This window comes from Anomaloglossus baeobatrachus, chromosome 3 (genome assembly GCF_048569485.1).
Source record: "Anomaloglossus baeobatrachus isolate aAnoBae1 chromosome 3, aAnoBae1.hap1, whole genome shotgun sequence".
Taxonomy (NCBI): domain Eukaryota; kingdom Metazoa; phylum Chordata; class Amphibia; order Anura; family Aromobatidae; genus Anomaloglossus; species Anomaloglossus baeobatrachus.
Window position 1 is genome coordinate 272890901 of NC_134355.1, and position 15902 is coordinate 272906802.

Sequence of the window (15902 nt, forward strand, 5' to 3'; positions counted from 1 at the left end):
GCGCAATGCGGTAAAAAATGGATGCGGCTGCCGGATCCGTTTTTGTAAACTGCGCATGCACCAAATTAATTAAAAAAACTGATCCATCAAAAAAAAACAAACGGACAAAACGGATCCAACGGATCCGGTTTTTTACTCATCCGGCATAACGGATCCGTTAAAAACCGGATCCGGTGGATACGGTTTTACATTTTTTCCCGGATCCTTTGGATCAGGAAAAAAAAGGATTGTGCCTGAATGCAGAAAACTGATGTGTGAAAGTAGCCTAAGGCTACTTTCACACATCCGGTTTGAGCACTGCGGCTCAATCCGGCTGTGCAAGCTATGCAACGGATGCGGCGAAAACACCGCATCCTTTGCATAAGTTTTTACATGCGGCCGGTCCGTTTTTTTTCCGGTTGCGGCACGCTACTGAGCATGCGCAGTGGAAAAAAAACGCATGTGGCGGCCGGATGCGTTTTTCCGCATCGCGCCGCATTTGGCGTCCATAGGCATGCATTGAAAATGCGCCGCAGCGGCCGGATGCGGCGCGATGCGTTTTTTTTGCCGGAGCAAAAAACGTTGCAGGGAACATTCTATCTGGCCGCGGCATCGGCTAAATCTGCCACATGCGGCAAAAACCGGACCGAACGCAAGCCCCTGCGGCACAATACGGCACTAATGTAAGTCTATGCAAAAAAACCCGCAACCGGCGGCAAAAAAAACTGTTGCGGTTTTTCTGCAGAGCGCCGTATTGTGCCGCAGAGCAAATACCGGATGTGTGAAAGTAGCCTAATTAAAGTCTATGCAGGAAAAACGCAACCGGCAGCAAAAAAAAACAGTTGCGTTTTTCCTGCAAAGTGCTGGATTGTGCCGCATAGCAAAAACCGGAGGTGTGAAAGCAGCCTACAATGCAAGCCTATGGACGCCGGATGCGGTTTTACACTGCACATGCTCAATATCAAGCCGCATCCGTCAAAAAATGGACGGGCCGCATGGAAAAACCAACGGATACGTTTTTTTCGCCGCATCCGTTGCATAGGTTTTGGAGCCGGATTGAGCCGCACTGCTCAGCACTACGACCCTCCATGGCAGGGGGAATTGTGCACTACGAAGCGCCATTGGACTGCTAGGGGCCCATATGTCGCTCTTGCACTGGCGCCCCCTTCTGGCTGTGTTCTCTACTACTTGGCACAAGTCTAAAAAGTGCATGATGAAAAGTGCGCAAACTCACTCCCCCCCTCAATAAAAAATGGCTGCGTCCCAAAAGTCACAACATAACGCCAGTCCAGCAGTGACGTGTAGGTGACTCACGGCCGCTGTGGACACGTGATTACGCTAGTGACGCCGCGTTCCTGGCGCTCTCCATGTTGTGGGAAAGCATACGGCGCATACGTTTTGTACGCACTGACGTCACCAGATCCCGGCTTCCGTTTCCGGATCACACACTTCCTGTTGTCGCTTCCTCCCGGACGTATACGTCACACAGAGGAGGAAGAGGAGGGATGGTGTATAACAGCGAGCGTATGTCAGTTTGAGCTGCAGCTGTCCTGTCAGGTGCGTTCCGCCGTCCGTGCAGTATGGCCGAGAAGAGTATGTGAAGCATGGCGCAGGGGACGAGACCCATGACGGGCTGCAGCGCGCCCATACATAGTGCTGTGTGTACATGTTCTCATACATGAGCTGCTATGGAGTCATCACATGTGCACTACAACTCCCAGCATGCCTCTGCCGGGGGCTGCAGTCTCAACAGTAGGGCTGCCACTGTGGTTTGATACATAAGCAATAGATGATCCGACTAAGGCTATGTTCACACACTGCGTTTTTTACCTGCGTTTTGGGTCCGTTTTTGCTGCAGAAATTTCTTAAGAAAAATCATTTTTCTAGTGTGAACATAGCCTAAGGCTAGTTTCACCCTTGCATTGAACGGTATCCGTTGCATTGCGTTGTGTAACGGATGCAACAGATGTGTTGCATATAGTGGCACAACGGATGCAACGGATGCTGCAAAACAACGCAATTCGTTTTGATTTTTTTTAGTTTTACCAGCGGCAGATTATTGTGAGCGATTAGCTGATCGCTCCCAGTAGCCGGCCGCCGGGTGATCAGCTGATCGCTCCCAGTAGCCGGCCGCCGGGTGATCAGCTGATCGCTCCCAGTAGCCGGCCGCCGGGTGATCAGCTGATCGCTCCCAGTAGCCGGCCGCCGGGTGATCAGCTGATCGCTCCCAGTAGCCGGCCGCCGGGTGATCAGCTGATCGCTCCCAGTAGCCGGCCGCCGGGTGATCAGCTGATCGCTCCCAGTAGCCGGCCGCCGGGTGATCAGCTGATCGCTCCCAGTAGCCGGCCGCCGGGTGATCAGCTGATCGCTCCCAGTAGCCGGCCGCCGGGTGATCAGCTGATCGCTCCCAGTAGCCGGCCGCCGGGTGATCAGCTGATCGCTCCCAGTAGCCGGCCGCCGGGTGATCAGCTGATCGCTCCCAGTAGCCGGCCGCCGGGTGATCAGCTGATCGCTCCCAGTAGCCGGCCGCCGGGTGATCAGCTGATCGCTCCCAGTAGCCGGCCGCGGGGTGATCAGCTGATCGCTCCCAGTAGCCGGCCGCCGGGTGATCAGCTGATCGCTCCCAGTAGCCGGCCGCCGGGTGATCAGCTGATCGCTCCCAGTAGCCGGCCGCCGGGTGATCAGCTGAGCGCTCCCTGCAGCCGACCGCCGGTGATCAGCTGAGCGCTGTCACTTGCCGGGTGATCAGCTGATCGCTCCCTGCAGCCGACCGCCGGGTGATCAGCTGAGCGCTGTCACTTGCCGGCACCCGGGCATGCTGGCGGCCGGTCGCTCAGCTGAACGTTCGGCCACCGCGAGCCAAAATAAAGTTTGATTTAAAAAAAAAAAAAGAGCATGCGCAGTGAAATCCAGAGGATTCCGCTGCTCAAAATAACGTTACATGCTGCGTTCCTCCCGCTGGGTGGAAGCAACGGAGCGTCGCCCAGCGGAAGCAACGCAGGGCCTTTTCGTACAATCCGTCACCCATACAAGTCTATGGGAAACAGCGGAATCCGTTAACGGATTCCGCTGTTTTCCAAAAGGGTGGATTGTAACGGAAGGAAATAAACGCAAGTGTGAAAGTACGCTAATCCGACGAGCTCAGCGCCATTTAACGGGGTGTGGGATAAAAGGAGACCCCAAAACTGCTGCTGGAAACAAGGGTACACCGCAGTGACGGTGCGCAATCTCTGAAGCCTAGCCAGCACCTGCACCACACCATGGATTTCTGGGTGATTACTGGCAACAAGCATTGTAACTGGGTCCTCTGATCGGCTGTCGCCATTGTCCACCAGCATTGTCCTGGCTAGTGGAAGAGGTGGCTGATGCAGCCAATCAACAGCCCCTATTTGGCTTCAGTTGTCACCTGACACCCCATGTCCAGACAAGGCAAGAGACCAGCTGATGGGGGTGTCATATTTGACTACTGCAACCAATCAGAGGCTGAATATTGGTGGTATAGTTCCCCCATGACAAGATGGAGGAAGCAGAAGACTGGAGGGGGACACAACAGGGGAGCAGTGAGGTCCAGAAGGTATGGTTTTTTTTAAATATGTTAGTGTCTAGACAAGCCCAATAATACAAATTAGTATGAGCTGTTTTAACCCTTGACCAAGTGGTTCAAGTAACTTTCTGCTCCAGAATTTAGTTTTTTGGCTCCTTATAAGTTACGTCCCTTTTCAGGCTAACTGAATATATATGTGAAGTGTTTCCCCTTGTAGAGCGTGACATGCTGGTGTAATAGGGTGTAAGGAGACTTATAGGCCACACAATGCTCTTTTGGGAATATTTGCACATACAAATAGTAAACCATTCTCTTTGTGAAGAGTGACACACTGGTGTAAGGAGACCTCTAGGCCACACAATGCTCCTTTGGGGGAAATTTGCACATAAAAATAAATGTGCTTAGAGGAACTTGTGAATTATGGCTCATTTAGACTAGTAAATCTGCCTCGCTGTGCTATCGACCAAAGCTATGTATGCCAGGTCTATTTGGCCAGCTGATCTCGGTAACACTGCTGCCAAATACTGTAGAAGATGTACCACCTTTGTGCCCAGTTTTTGACTGCCCTGGTCATATTGTGGTGGGCAGTATTTGAAGAGGACCTGTTCTGTTACCAGTGGATACTTGCTTGTTCCCTCTGTTCCCCATTTATTTTTATTTAGTGCTAATGTAATTTATTTTTTGTTACCGAGGAGGTGTGGCTCTCTGGATTCTGTGGGCAGTTGTCGTCATCATGCTCTGCATTATAACCCATTGAACCCCACCCACTTGGTCAAGACCATAACATTAGAACTAAATAGAAAGGCCCATATCTCTGGAACTGTATGGCTGTAGAACAGCAGAAAGAAGATATTGGCATAAATGGGACACACTTGACCTGGTGACAAGTCCCCATTTAATAAATAGGATGAAATAGAAGCAGGCCCACAGTCTCTTTAGAAGGGTCGTCTCCTCTGTGGGTGTACTTTGGTTTATTGCACACAGTCCTAAACAACGCAGTCCTATAATGTATATGTACATATACATATATACAAGGGGGCATTCTCTTCGATTGGAGGAAAGAAAATTCCTACATCAGCATAGAAGAGGGTTGTTCATGGTAAGAGCAGTGAGGCTCTGGAACTCTCTGCCTGAGGAAGTGGTGATGGCCAACTCACTGAATGAATTTAAGAGAGGAATGGATGCTTTTCTTAATAGCAAAAGTATAGAAGGTTATAAATAGCATAATCTTACAGGTAGATAGAAGAGCGACCTAGATTATTAGAGGAATGGGTGGGCTGCAACACCAAGACAGGTTATTAAACTTGGGGTTATTTAGTTTGGAAAAACGAAGGCTTAGGGGGGATCTAATCACAATGTATAAATATATGAGGGGACAGTACAGAGACCTTTCCAAAGATCTCTTTACACCTAGGCCTGCGACTAGAACACGGGGGCGTCCGCTGCGTCTTGAGGAAAGAAGGTTTAATCATAATCACAGACGAGGATTCTTTACTGTACGAGCAGTGAGACTATGGAACTCTCTGCCGCATGATGTTGTAATGAGTGATTCACTACTAACATTTAAGCAGAGCCTGGACGCCTTTATTGAAAAATAGAATATTACTAGTTATGTATATTAGATTTTATGACAGGGTATTGATCCAGGGAACTAGTCTGATTGCCGGATGTGGAGTCAGGAAGGAATTTTTTTCCCCATTGGAGCTTATTTGACACATTGTTTTTTTTTTGCCTTCCTCTGGATCAACATGTTAGGCTACGGGTTGAATTAGATGGACTTAGAGTCTCCCTTCAACCTTAAAAACTATGAAACTATGTATGTACTTATGACTTTACTTATAGTCGACAGTGCATTTAGATGTATTTAAGGCTAGGTTCACATTTCCGTTGTTTTGCATCAGTCACATGCGTTGCTTGACGCATGTGCCTGATGCATTGTACAACGGATGACAAAGAAGAGAATTTATTGTCGGACTCCGTTGTGTGCGGGGGCGGAGCACGAGGGGGGCGGAGCGTGAGGGGGTGGATCTGAGGACGTCAATGCCGCGGTCTGCATGGCTGGGGACAGGTAGGGGTGTGTGTGTGTGTGTGTGTGTACATGCGGAGTGCGGGAGGGGGCGGAGCCAAGCGGGGAAGTGTTGGCCTCACTGCACACGTAGCCAGGCTAAATATTGGGTAAGCAAAGCACTTTCCTTGGTTACCCGATATTTACCTTGGTTACCAGCTTACACCGCTTAGCGCTGGCTCCCTGCACACGTAACCACTGTAAATATCGGGTAACTAACCAAAGCGCATTGCTTAGTAACCCGATGTGTATCTTGGTTACGTGTGCAGGGAGCCAGAGGGAGCATGCGCAGCGAAATCCTACGGATTGCGCTGCTCAAAAAAACGTTACAAGCTGCATTCCTTCCGCCCCGCGGTCAGTCGTTCCATGACTGATCAGTTGGGCGGAGGGTGCAACGCAGCATCAGTCACAATCAGCCGCTCATACAAACGGCTTCCGTTGTTTACCAGAGCAGCGGATTGTGACTGATACAATTTAACGGAAGTGTGAACCTAGCCTAAGTCAACAATACAGGGTTTGTAATAGCTCGAGGTCTTTTTAATTAAAACATGGACTTCTTATGCAATTATCAGGTCTCTCCACTTTGTAAAATCTCTGCCAAGATGCTTAGCAGTCACCTGTAATCTGTGGTGGGAACTTTGCAGTAGGAGTAAGGCCGGTTTCACACATCCGGCTTTTCGCCGGTTTGCCGGATCCGGCACTCTCCCGTACAGACAATACAGTACAGTGACAGCGCTGTAACTTCCGGGTCACATGCGCCGGTCACATGACAGCACATGACCGGCGCTTGTTGCGCTATCACTGTACTGTAGTCACTGTATGGGAGAGCACCGGATCCGGCAAACCGGCGAAAAGCCGGATGTGTGAAACCAGCCTTACCTTTTTGTGCTGACCCCCCCCCCCCCCTACGTACATAAAGTGTTACACAGCGCTCATTCAGATCAATGAACAGCTTGTAATGACGGACACATACCCTATGTAAGTACCCCCCCCCGCTCTTGTCAAAAGGTAAGGATCCCTCCCTTGCTAGAACTCCAGGCTCTTAATCAGCAGTTTGGTAATAGGTGTTCTAATCTGGACAACTAAGTTTCACAGTATTGTCGCCAGTATCGATACCTGACGCTAACCAGTTTGTTGTGTATGTTCAGTTTTCAGCCATAAATTTAGAAGATGGGGCGATCAAATACTAGGTCCCATTCTTCAAGATCACGATCACCATCATCCTCGAGATCAAGGTCACACTCGAGGAAGAAACGATATAGGTAAGGAGATGAGCCATTCTCTTCGTTGTATGGATCACGTCATCTGCTGCAGACAGTTTGTCGTATTTTTTAGGCCTTGTGTTGCCGTTGCTATTTTCATTCTTTTTTTTTTTTTTCTTTTTCATGCTTTGTTTCTTGCTGCTTTTAATCAATAAAAGTCTGAAAATCCTGACTTGCTGTGCACACGCTGCTTCTTTTTTTCTTGCAGATTTTGTTGCTGAAAAAGAAGCATGTCAATTGTTTTTGCGTTTTTTCACCAATTGATTTCAATGGAGTCAGTGAAAAAGGCAGGAAAAAACGCATGTGTAATGCACACATTGCTTTTTTTGTACGTTTTTATGTGCTTTTTTGACGTCACTGAAGTTTCCTGCAGCCATCTCCTCATTTCGCGGTTTTTACCGCGGGACCTACTGCAGGGGACTATGGTGACTTTACAAAGTGAATCGAGTTCATGCCGGCGAATCACCAGGGTTTCCTGCAGATACGCTGTTATGAACTTGGCTCACCTTGTGATGTCACAGGGATTTCCTGCACCTAGGCCACATAGCCAGTGTCAGCAGACATTTTTTCATATCGCGGTCTTGACCGCGGGACCTTGCTGCAGGGAACTCCCGTGATGTAGGTGCCCTAGTCTGTGAGGCGATCTGTACCTCAGTAACCCGGGGTCGTCATGGTGATGACCCAGGTTTACCATGGCAGCAATCGGGTCCATGTGATCGCATTGCATGGACCCGATCGCCAGGAAGAGTTAAGCGATTCCTCTCCGTGTCTCCTGAATGCTGCGATCGCATTGATTGCAGCATTCCAGGGAGTTAAATTGCTGGGAGCGGCACGGGCACCGCTCCAGGCAGTGAGAGCCGGGTCCCAGCTGTAACATCAGCCAGTAACCCGGCGGCAATCGTGGAGATACAGCGCCTAAACCCTCGCTATAACCATGATTATAAAACACATAAAAAAGCATGTGAAAAAACGTGCAAATGCAATAAAAAATATGCGTTTTTCTTTATCGTTCCTTTGGGAGACCCAGACCATGGGTGTTTAGCTTCTGCCTCCGGAGGACACACAAAGTACTACACTTAAAAGTGTAGCTCCTCCCTCTGAGCTTATACACCCCCTGGTGAGCCAGTCCCAGCCAGTTTATTGCTTTGTGTTCAGGAGGCATACATCCACACATGCATTCTCATATGATTTTTTGTTTTTTGGAAAGAGATTGAAGAAATGAGGGTCCACGTCTGGACTCCCGGCATGTCCCTTCTCACCCCACTGTGTCGGCGGTGTTGTTAAGGTTGATTTCCAAGGCTGGAGCCTTACATGCCGTGCTCCTTCACCATCCCTCCTGGGCTCTGGCTTGAAGTGGGAACCAGCACGGTCTCCATGCCTGGCAGGACACCGGTCTCCATCCACAGCCCCTTGAGGATTCTGTTGGACCGGAGCACTCATCCCCAGGGACCTGGCCCTGCGTCTCAGCAGCTAACTACCTGAGACGTTTATGTGGGGGGTCCCTGTTCTTTCTTGTATGGGGAGAGTATGCTGTATGTGTTTATTTTGACATTTCCGGCGGGTTCTCTAGCTTTCGCCCGAGAACCGCGCCGATGGTGCCTGCGCGTCGGCCTCGCCGCTTAAATTTAGGCCCCAATAAGGAATAACGTTTGGAACACCATTCTAAGTCTGAACTGGGTGCAAAAACCTAAAAAAACATCACTATGGGGAGATAAGGTATGCACACCAGTGACTATGTGAGGGGAATACATGGAGTAGCAGAAACTGCTGTGTGAATACTGACTTGAAAAATCCAATAGCTATATGTAAGAGTGAAAATGTGAAAAATGGAATCTGCATTACTGCCATGAACATATGAATCAAGAGAAATTTAGCTACTGAATTGATCAATGCAATAGAGCCCAAACACTACGCCAAAGTATTTCTCTTTTTTTTAGGTTTTTGCACCCAGTTCAGACTTAGAATGGTGTTCCAAATGTTATTCCTTATTGTTAGTAGTTTTTCGTTTGTGAACCCTCCCCAACCACACCTATTGCCAATCCATATCATACGCATAGATAGCCTGGGTCTCAGCTTCCCATACACGGTAAGTTTTTTAACTGCATGAGAGGACACACACAAGCTAGGGACCCCAACGTAGAAAAATACTTTGGCGTAGTGTTGGGGCTCTATTGCATTGATCAATTCAGTAGCTAAATTTCTCTTGATTCATATGTTCATGGCAGTAATGCAGATTCCATTTTTCACATTTTCACTCTTACATATAGCTATTGGATTTTTCAAGTCAGTATTCACACAGCAGTTTCTGCTATTCCATGTATTCCCCTCACATAGTCACTGGTGTGCATACCTTATCTCCCCATAGTAAATTTAGGCCCCGGCTTTGCCGGAGGCCTAGTTGCTGTTAACTTCCCTCGCATGTCACTCATGCAAGAGGGACAGGCACGGCTCCTCCCGGCGGCCGTTCTGCACAGGGGAGGGACACTCCCCACTGCTGGGGCGTGTCTCCTCTCCTGCATGTCTATGGCCCTCCAGTTCCCGCTCCACTACAGGAACGCCCCCTAGTCCCGCCCCCTCTCTTCGCTCCGGCGGCCATTTCTCAGGCAGAGTTCACTCTGCGCTGGGCCTGTCTGCACTCTGCATCCCTGCTGAGATGCTGTGCATTGGGGGTCCGGGCTTCGGGATCTGGAGGGCACACAACACCGCTTCCAGCGGTCTGGTAAGCCACAGCCGGTCTCCGGTTGTGCACCTCTGTATATTCTCCCTGGGGTTCATTCTCTTGCAAAGCCCCCACTCCAGCAGCATGTCTCACACAAGGAGCAAGGCTCCAAAGCTTTATTCTGTATGCACTGCATGTAAGCTCCTGCTGCCTGAGCCGAGCACCTGTCCACATTGTGATGTTTGCTCTAACTTTGCGGTGCCACAGCCTGGAGTCTCATCCCCAGTGGTCTCTCAGGCTGCTTCTGCACCTGTGGCTGAACCCCCGGCCTGGGTAGAGTCCTTTTCTAGGTCCATATCCCAGTCATTTGCTGAGTCCATGGGACTTTTGTCCAGGACTTTGATGAATATACATCAGCCCTCCTCACAGGGTGCCTCTAATACTCTTGCCAGAGGATCCCTATCCTCTGACCTCCGTCCAGCAGAGCTCACAGAGGACTCATCATCAGGTCCCAGACCCCGTCCTTCTAAGAGAAGGCGCAGGGTTTCCTCCCCCTCCTCATCCCGCGGCTCTGACTCAAGAGCTGACTCTCAAGATGAGGAGGATGCCCTCACAGGGGGCTCGGAGGCTATGTACCCCATCGATCTCTCCGAGGGTGACTCAGATCTTAGTGACTTGATTGCTTCTATTAATTCTGTACTGGATCTCAATCCTCCAGTCTCAGAAGAGCAACCCTCTCTGGCAGAAAAGTATCAGTTTACCTCGGCTAAGAGAGTGAAGAGTGTGTTCTTTAACCACTCCAGTTTTCAGACCGCTGTGACCAAACCCAGGGCCTGTCCTGACAAACGCTTTCCAAAGCGTGGTTCTGATGACCGTTTTCCCTTTCCACCTGAGGTGGTCAAGGAGTGGTCGCACTCCCCAAAGGTAGACCCCCCCCCCCCCCCCCCCGGTGTCTAGGCTCTCAGCCCGGACCGTTGTCGGTGGCTGACGGCACCTCACTTAAGGATTCCACTGACCGTCAGATTGACCTTCTGGCCAAATCTGTGTATGAAGCTGCGGGGGCCGCTTTTTCCCCGACTTTTGCAGCAGTGTGGGCTCTCAAAGCCATCTCTGCTTCCCTAGAGGAGATGCATTCCCTCACCAAGGAATCTATGCCTGAGATGGTTACCTTAACTTCTCAGGCTTCAGCTTTTTCATCTTATGCCATGTCTGCCATGCTAGAGGCTTCTCACCGCACTGCGGTGGCTTCAGCTAATTCCCTTGTTATCCGCAGGATCTTGTGGCTTCGAGAGTGGAAGGCAGATGCTTCTTCCAAGAAGTTTCTTGCTGGGCTCCCTTTTGCTGGTTCCCGGCTGTTCGGTGAACAGCTGGATGAAATTATTAAGGAAGCTACTGGCGGGAAGAGTACTTCCATGCCACAAACCAAGACCAGGAAACCCGCCCAGGGTAGGAATCAATCGAGGTTTCACTCCTTTCGTTCCTCCAACTGGTCGTCCTCTAAGCCCTCCGCCTCGTCCGCTAACTCAGCTAAGGACCAGAAATCCAACTGGCGCCCAAAAGCGCGTCCGCAGAAGACCGCAGTAGGTTCTGCCACTAAGGCAGCCTCCTCATGACTCTCTGCCCGCTCCAGCCACGTCCTTAGTCGGTGGCAGGCTCTCCCACTTTGGCGACGCTTGGTTAAAACAAGTCTCCGATCAGTGGGTGAGAGATATCATATCTCACGGCTACAGGATAGAATTCTCTTCCAGCCACCAAACAGATTTTTTTCTCTCAACTCCCCCCTGCTCCAAGGCCGCCGCCTTCTCACAGGCCGTGGCATCCCTGCAGGCAAACGGAGTGATTGTACCAGGTCCCACTCGGGAACGGTTCAGAGGTTTTTACTCAAACCTCTTCCTAGTTCCCAAAAAGGACGGTACCTTCCGGCCCATCCTGGATCTCAAGCTTCTCAACAAGCATGTTCGGGTGCGGCATTTTCGCATGGAGTCTCTGCGATCAGTCATTGCCTCAATGACCCAAGGGGATTTCCTGGCGTCCATCGACATCAGAGATGCCTATCTACATGTGCCAATCGCAGTTTCACACCAGCGTTGGTTACGTTTTGCCATAGGAGAGGATCATTTCCAATTCGTGGCTCTCCCCTTCGGGTTAGCCTCGGCCCCTCGGGTATTCACCAAGGTCATGGCGGCAGTGATTGCGGTCCTGCACCTCCAGGGGTTGGCAGTGCTTCCTTACCTGGACGACCTTCTAGTCAAGGCTCCATCCAGCGCAGACTGTCAGCGGAGTGTCTCGCTCACTCTCGCCACTCTAGCCCAATTCGGGTGGCTTGTCAATCTTCCCAAATCCACTCTGACTCCGACCCAGAGTCTCACGTACCTAGGGATGCAGTTTGAGACTTTGCCGGCACATGTGAAGTTGCCCTTAATCAAACAGCAGTCTCTCCAGCTAGCGGTGCGCTCTCTGCTGCGGCCCCGCCGTTATACCCTCAGGCGCCTGATGCAGGTGCTGGGTCAAATGGTAGCGTCCATGGAGGCTGTTCCCTTTGCCCAGTTCCATCTGCGCCCTCTGCAGCTGGACATTCTCCGCTGTTGGGACAAACGGCCTTCTTCCTTACAGAGGTTAGTGGCTCTGTCGCCACGGACCAGGAGCTCTCTTCAGTGGTGGCTTCGGCCCCTCTCCCTGTCCCAAGGGTGCTCCTTCCTGGCCCCGTCCTGGGTGATTCTCACCACGGATGCCAGTCTATCCAGCTGGGGAGCGGTATATCTCCACCACAGAGCACAGGGCACTTGGACTCCGTCCGAGTCAGCCCTTTCAATCAATGTGCTGGAAACCAGAGCCGTGTTTCTAGCTCTCCTAGCTTTTCACCACCTGTTGGCGGGCAGGCACATTCGAGTCCAGTCAGACAACGCAACAGCGGTTGCCTACATCAATCACCAAGGCGAGACACGCAGCCGCCTGGCAATGATGGAGGTACAACGCATCCTTCAATGGGCGGAGGACTCCAAGTCCACCATATCCGCAGTCCACATCCCAGGCGTGGAAAACTGGGAGGCAGATTATCTCCGCCGTCAATGCGTGGACGGTGGCGAGTGGTCCCTGCACCCGGCAGTGTTTCAGTCAATCTGCCGCAAATGGGGCACTCCGGACGTGAACCTAATGGCATCCCGTCACAACAACAAGGTTCCTGTTTACGTGGCTCGCTCCCACGATCCTCAGGCCTTTGCCGCGGACGCTCTGGTTCAAGACTGGTCCCAGTTTCGTCTGTCCTACTTGTTTCCCCCTCTAGCTCTCTTGCCCAGAGTCCTGCGCAAGATCAAAATGGAAGGCCGTCGAGTCATCCTCATTGCACCGGACTAGCCCAGGCGAGCTTGCTATCCGGACCTGCTCCAACTGTCCGTAGAGATGCCGTGGCATCTTCCGGACCGTCCAGACCTACTCTCGCAAGGTCCGTTTTTCTGCCCGAATTCTGCGGCCCTCAAATTGACGGCGTGGCTCTTGAGTCATGGATTTTGACGACTTCTGGTATTCCTCCTGAAGTCATCTCCACTATGACTCGGGCCCGTAAGTCTTCCTCCGCCAAGATCTATCACAGGACTTGGAAAATTTTCCTGTCCTGGTGTCGTTCTTCCGGCCATCCTCCTTGGACATTCTCTTTGCCGACCCTTCTGTCTTTTCTACAGTCCGGTCTGCAGCTAGGACTGTCCCTCAACTCTCTTAAGGGACAAGTCTCAGCTCTGTCAGTACTGTTCCAGCGGCGTCTCGCCCGGCTGGCTCAGGTCCGCACCTTCATGCAAGGCGCGTCTCACATCATTCCGCCTTATCGGCGGCCCTTGGATCCCTGGGACCTTAACTTGGTCCTCACGGTATTGCAGAAACCCCCTTTTGAGCCTCTTAGGGAGGTTTCTTTGTATCGTCTTTCTCAGAAAGTGGCCTTTCTAGTTGCCATAACATCTCTCAGGAGAGTCTCTGATTTGGCTGCGCTCTCCTCGGAGTCACCTTTTTTAGTTTTTCACCAGGACAAGGTGGTTCTCCGTCCGACTCCGGACATTCTTCCTAAGGTGGTCTCTCCCTTCCACCTTAACCAGGACATTTCCTTACCTTCCTTCTGTCCGGCCCCTGTTCATCGCTTTGAAAAAGCGCTGCATACGCTAGATCTGGTGCGTGCTCTCCGGATTTATGTGTCTCGCACCGCTGCGCTTAGGCGGTGCACCTCTCTTTTTTTGCTAACCACAGGGTGGCGCAAGGGTCTCCCTGCTTCTAAGCCGACCTTGGCCCATTGGATTAGATCGACCATTTCGGACGCCTACCAGAGTACTCAGGTGCCTCCCCTGCCGGGGATCAAAGCACACTCGACCAGAGCTGTCGGTGCCTCTTGGGCTTTTAGGCACCAGGCTACGGCTCAACAAGTCTGTCAGGCTGCCACTTGGACTAGCCTGCATACCTTCTCGAAGCACTACCAAGTGCATGCTCATGCTTCGGCAGATGCGAGCTTGGGCAGACGCATCCTTCAGGCGGCTGTCGCCCACTTGTGAAGTTAGGTTCTGCCTACTTCTTAGTTTTTCTGTTTATTTCCCACCCAGGGACTGCTTTGGAACATCCCATGGTCTGGGTCTCCCAAAGGAACGATAAAGAAAAAGAGAATTTTGTTTACTTACCGTAAATTCTTTTTCTTATAGTTCCGTATTGGGAGACCCAGCTCCCTCCCTGTTGCCCGTTGGCAATCTTCTTGTTCCGTGTGTTATCACCGGCTGTTGTCAAGACAGAGTCTCCGGTTGTTCCGGCTCTTGCTCTGTTCTACTTGTGGGTGGCTATTCTCCTTCAGCTTTTGCACTAAACTGGATGGAACTGGCTCACCAGGGGGTGTATGAGCTCAGAGGGAGGAGCTACACTTTTAAGTGTAGTACTTTGTGTGTCCTCCGGAGGCAGAAGCTAAACACCCATGGTCTGGGTCTCCCAAAACGGAACTATAAGAAAAAGAATTTACGGTAAGTAAACAAAATTCTCTTTTTTCAGCTGCTTTTTTCCTGCCAAAACATGTGTTTTTATGTGTGGATTTTCTGCACATAAAAATGTGACGTGAGCACACCGCCTTATAGCTGGAATCCGACAATTTTTTATTATTTAAAACAATGCAGGTGGAAGAACTATTAACACAGACTTTCCTATATGTAGGACCAGAACAGAATAGCATATACTTTGCAGTACAGTTTTTTTTTGGGGGGAATGACTCTTAATGGTGGACTGAGGCATAGACGTCTGTCCAGATTAAGGCCACTGTCCTGGGCCTAACATTGACCAGAAACACAATGTGCTCTGTTTTAAGGCTCAGTCACACTAAACAACTTACCAGCGATCCCAACAACGATACAACCTGATAGGGATCGCTGGTAAGTTGCTAGGAGGTTGCTGGTGAGATTTCACACTAAGGGACGCTCCAGCGATTCCCACCAGCAACCTGACCTGGCAGGGATCGCTGGAGCGTCGCTACACGGGTTGCTGGTGAGCTTGTCACACAGGCAGATCTCACCAGCAACCCGTGACCAGCCCCCAGCGCTGCGTGGAAGCGATGCTGCGCTTGGTAACTAAGGTAAATATCGGGTAACCAACCCGATATTTACCTTGGTTACCAGCGCACACCGCTTAGCGCTGGCTCCCTGCACACCTAGCCACAGTACACATCGGGTTAATTACCCGATGTGTACTCTGCTACGTGTGCAGGCAGCAGGAGCCGGCTTATGCGGACGCTGGTAAGCATGGTAAACATCGGGTAACCAAGAAGCCCTTACCTTGGTTACCCGATATTTACCTTCGTTACCAGCGTCCGCCGCTCTCAGCTGTCAGTGCCGGCTCCCTGCTCTCTGCACACATAACCAGACTACACATCGGGTAATTAACCCGATGTGTACTCCGGCTACGTGTGCAGAGAGCAGGGAGCCGGCACTAGCAGCTGAGAGCGGCGGACGCAGGTAACGAAGGTAAACATCGGGTAACCAAGGTAAGGGCTTCTTGGTTACCCGATGTTTACTGTGGTTACCAGCGTCCGCAGAAGCCGGCTCCCTGCTCACTGCACATTTAGTTGTTGCTCTGTCGCTGTTACACACAGCGATCTGTGCTTCACAGCGGGAGAGCAACAACTAAAAAATGGCCCAGGACATTCAGCAACAACCAGCGACCTCACAGCAGGGGCCAGGTTGTTGCTGGATGTCACACACAGCAACATTGCTAGCAACGTCACAAAAGTTGTTCCTTAGCAGCGATGTTGCTAGCGATGTTGCTTAGTGTGACGTGGCCTTTAGTTCCAGGGGAGAAACTGTAGAAAGTTTTCGTTTGTTTTTTTTTCTCTCCTGTAGAGAAATAAGAAACTGTTTCTTGTAGTTTCTATGTACATGTAATACA

The 15902-nt window shown here is 50.9% G+C and overlaps 1 protein-coding gene across 5 annotated transcripts in view; it reads left to right on the forward strand.

Annotated features, from left to right (window-relative positions):
• The first annotated feature begins 1441 nt into the window (after positions 1-1441).
• BCLAF1 (BCL2 associated transcription factor 1) overlaps positions 1442-15902 on the forward strand; it is a 110805-nt gene continuing 96344 nt past the window's right edge. For all 5 annotated transcript variants that reach the window (XR_012751624.1, XM_075339847.1, XM_075339848.1 and 2 more), the window contains exons 1-2: positions 1442-1536; positions 6737-6850. Coding sequence is in view for 4 of the 5 variants with exons in the window: in XM_075339847.1 (XP_075195962.1) it covers positions 6759-6850 (92 nt within the window). In the remaining variant the exon portion in view is untranslated. The remainder of the gene's footprint in view (positions 1537-6736; positions 6851-15902) is intronic.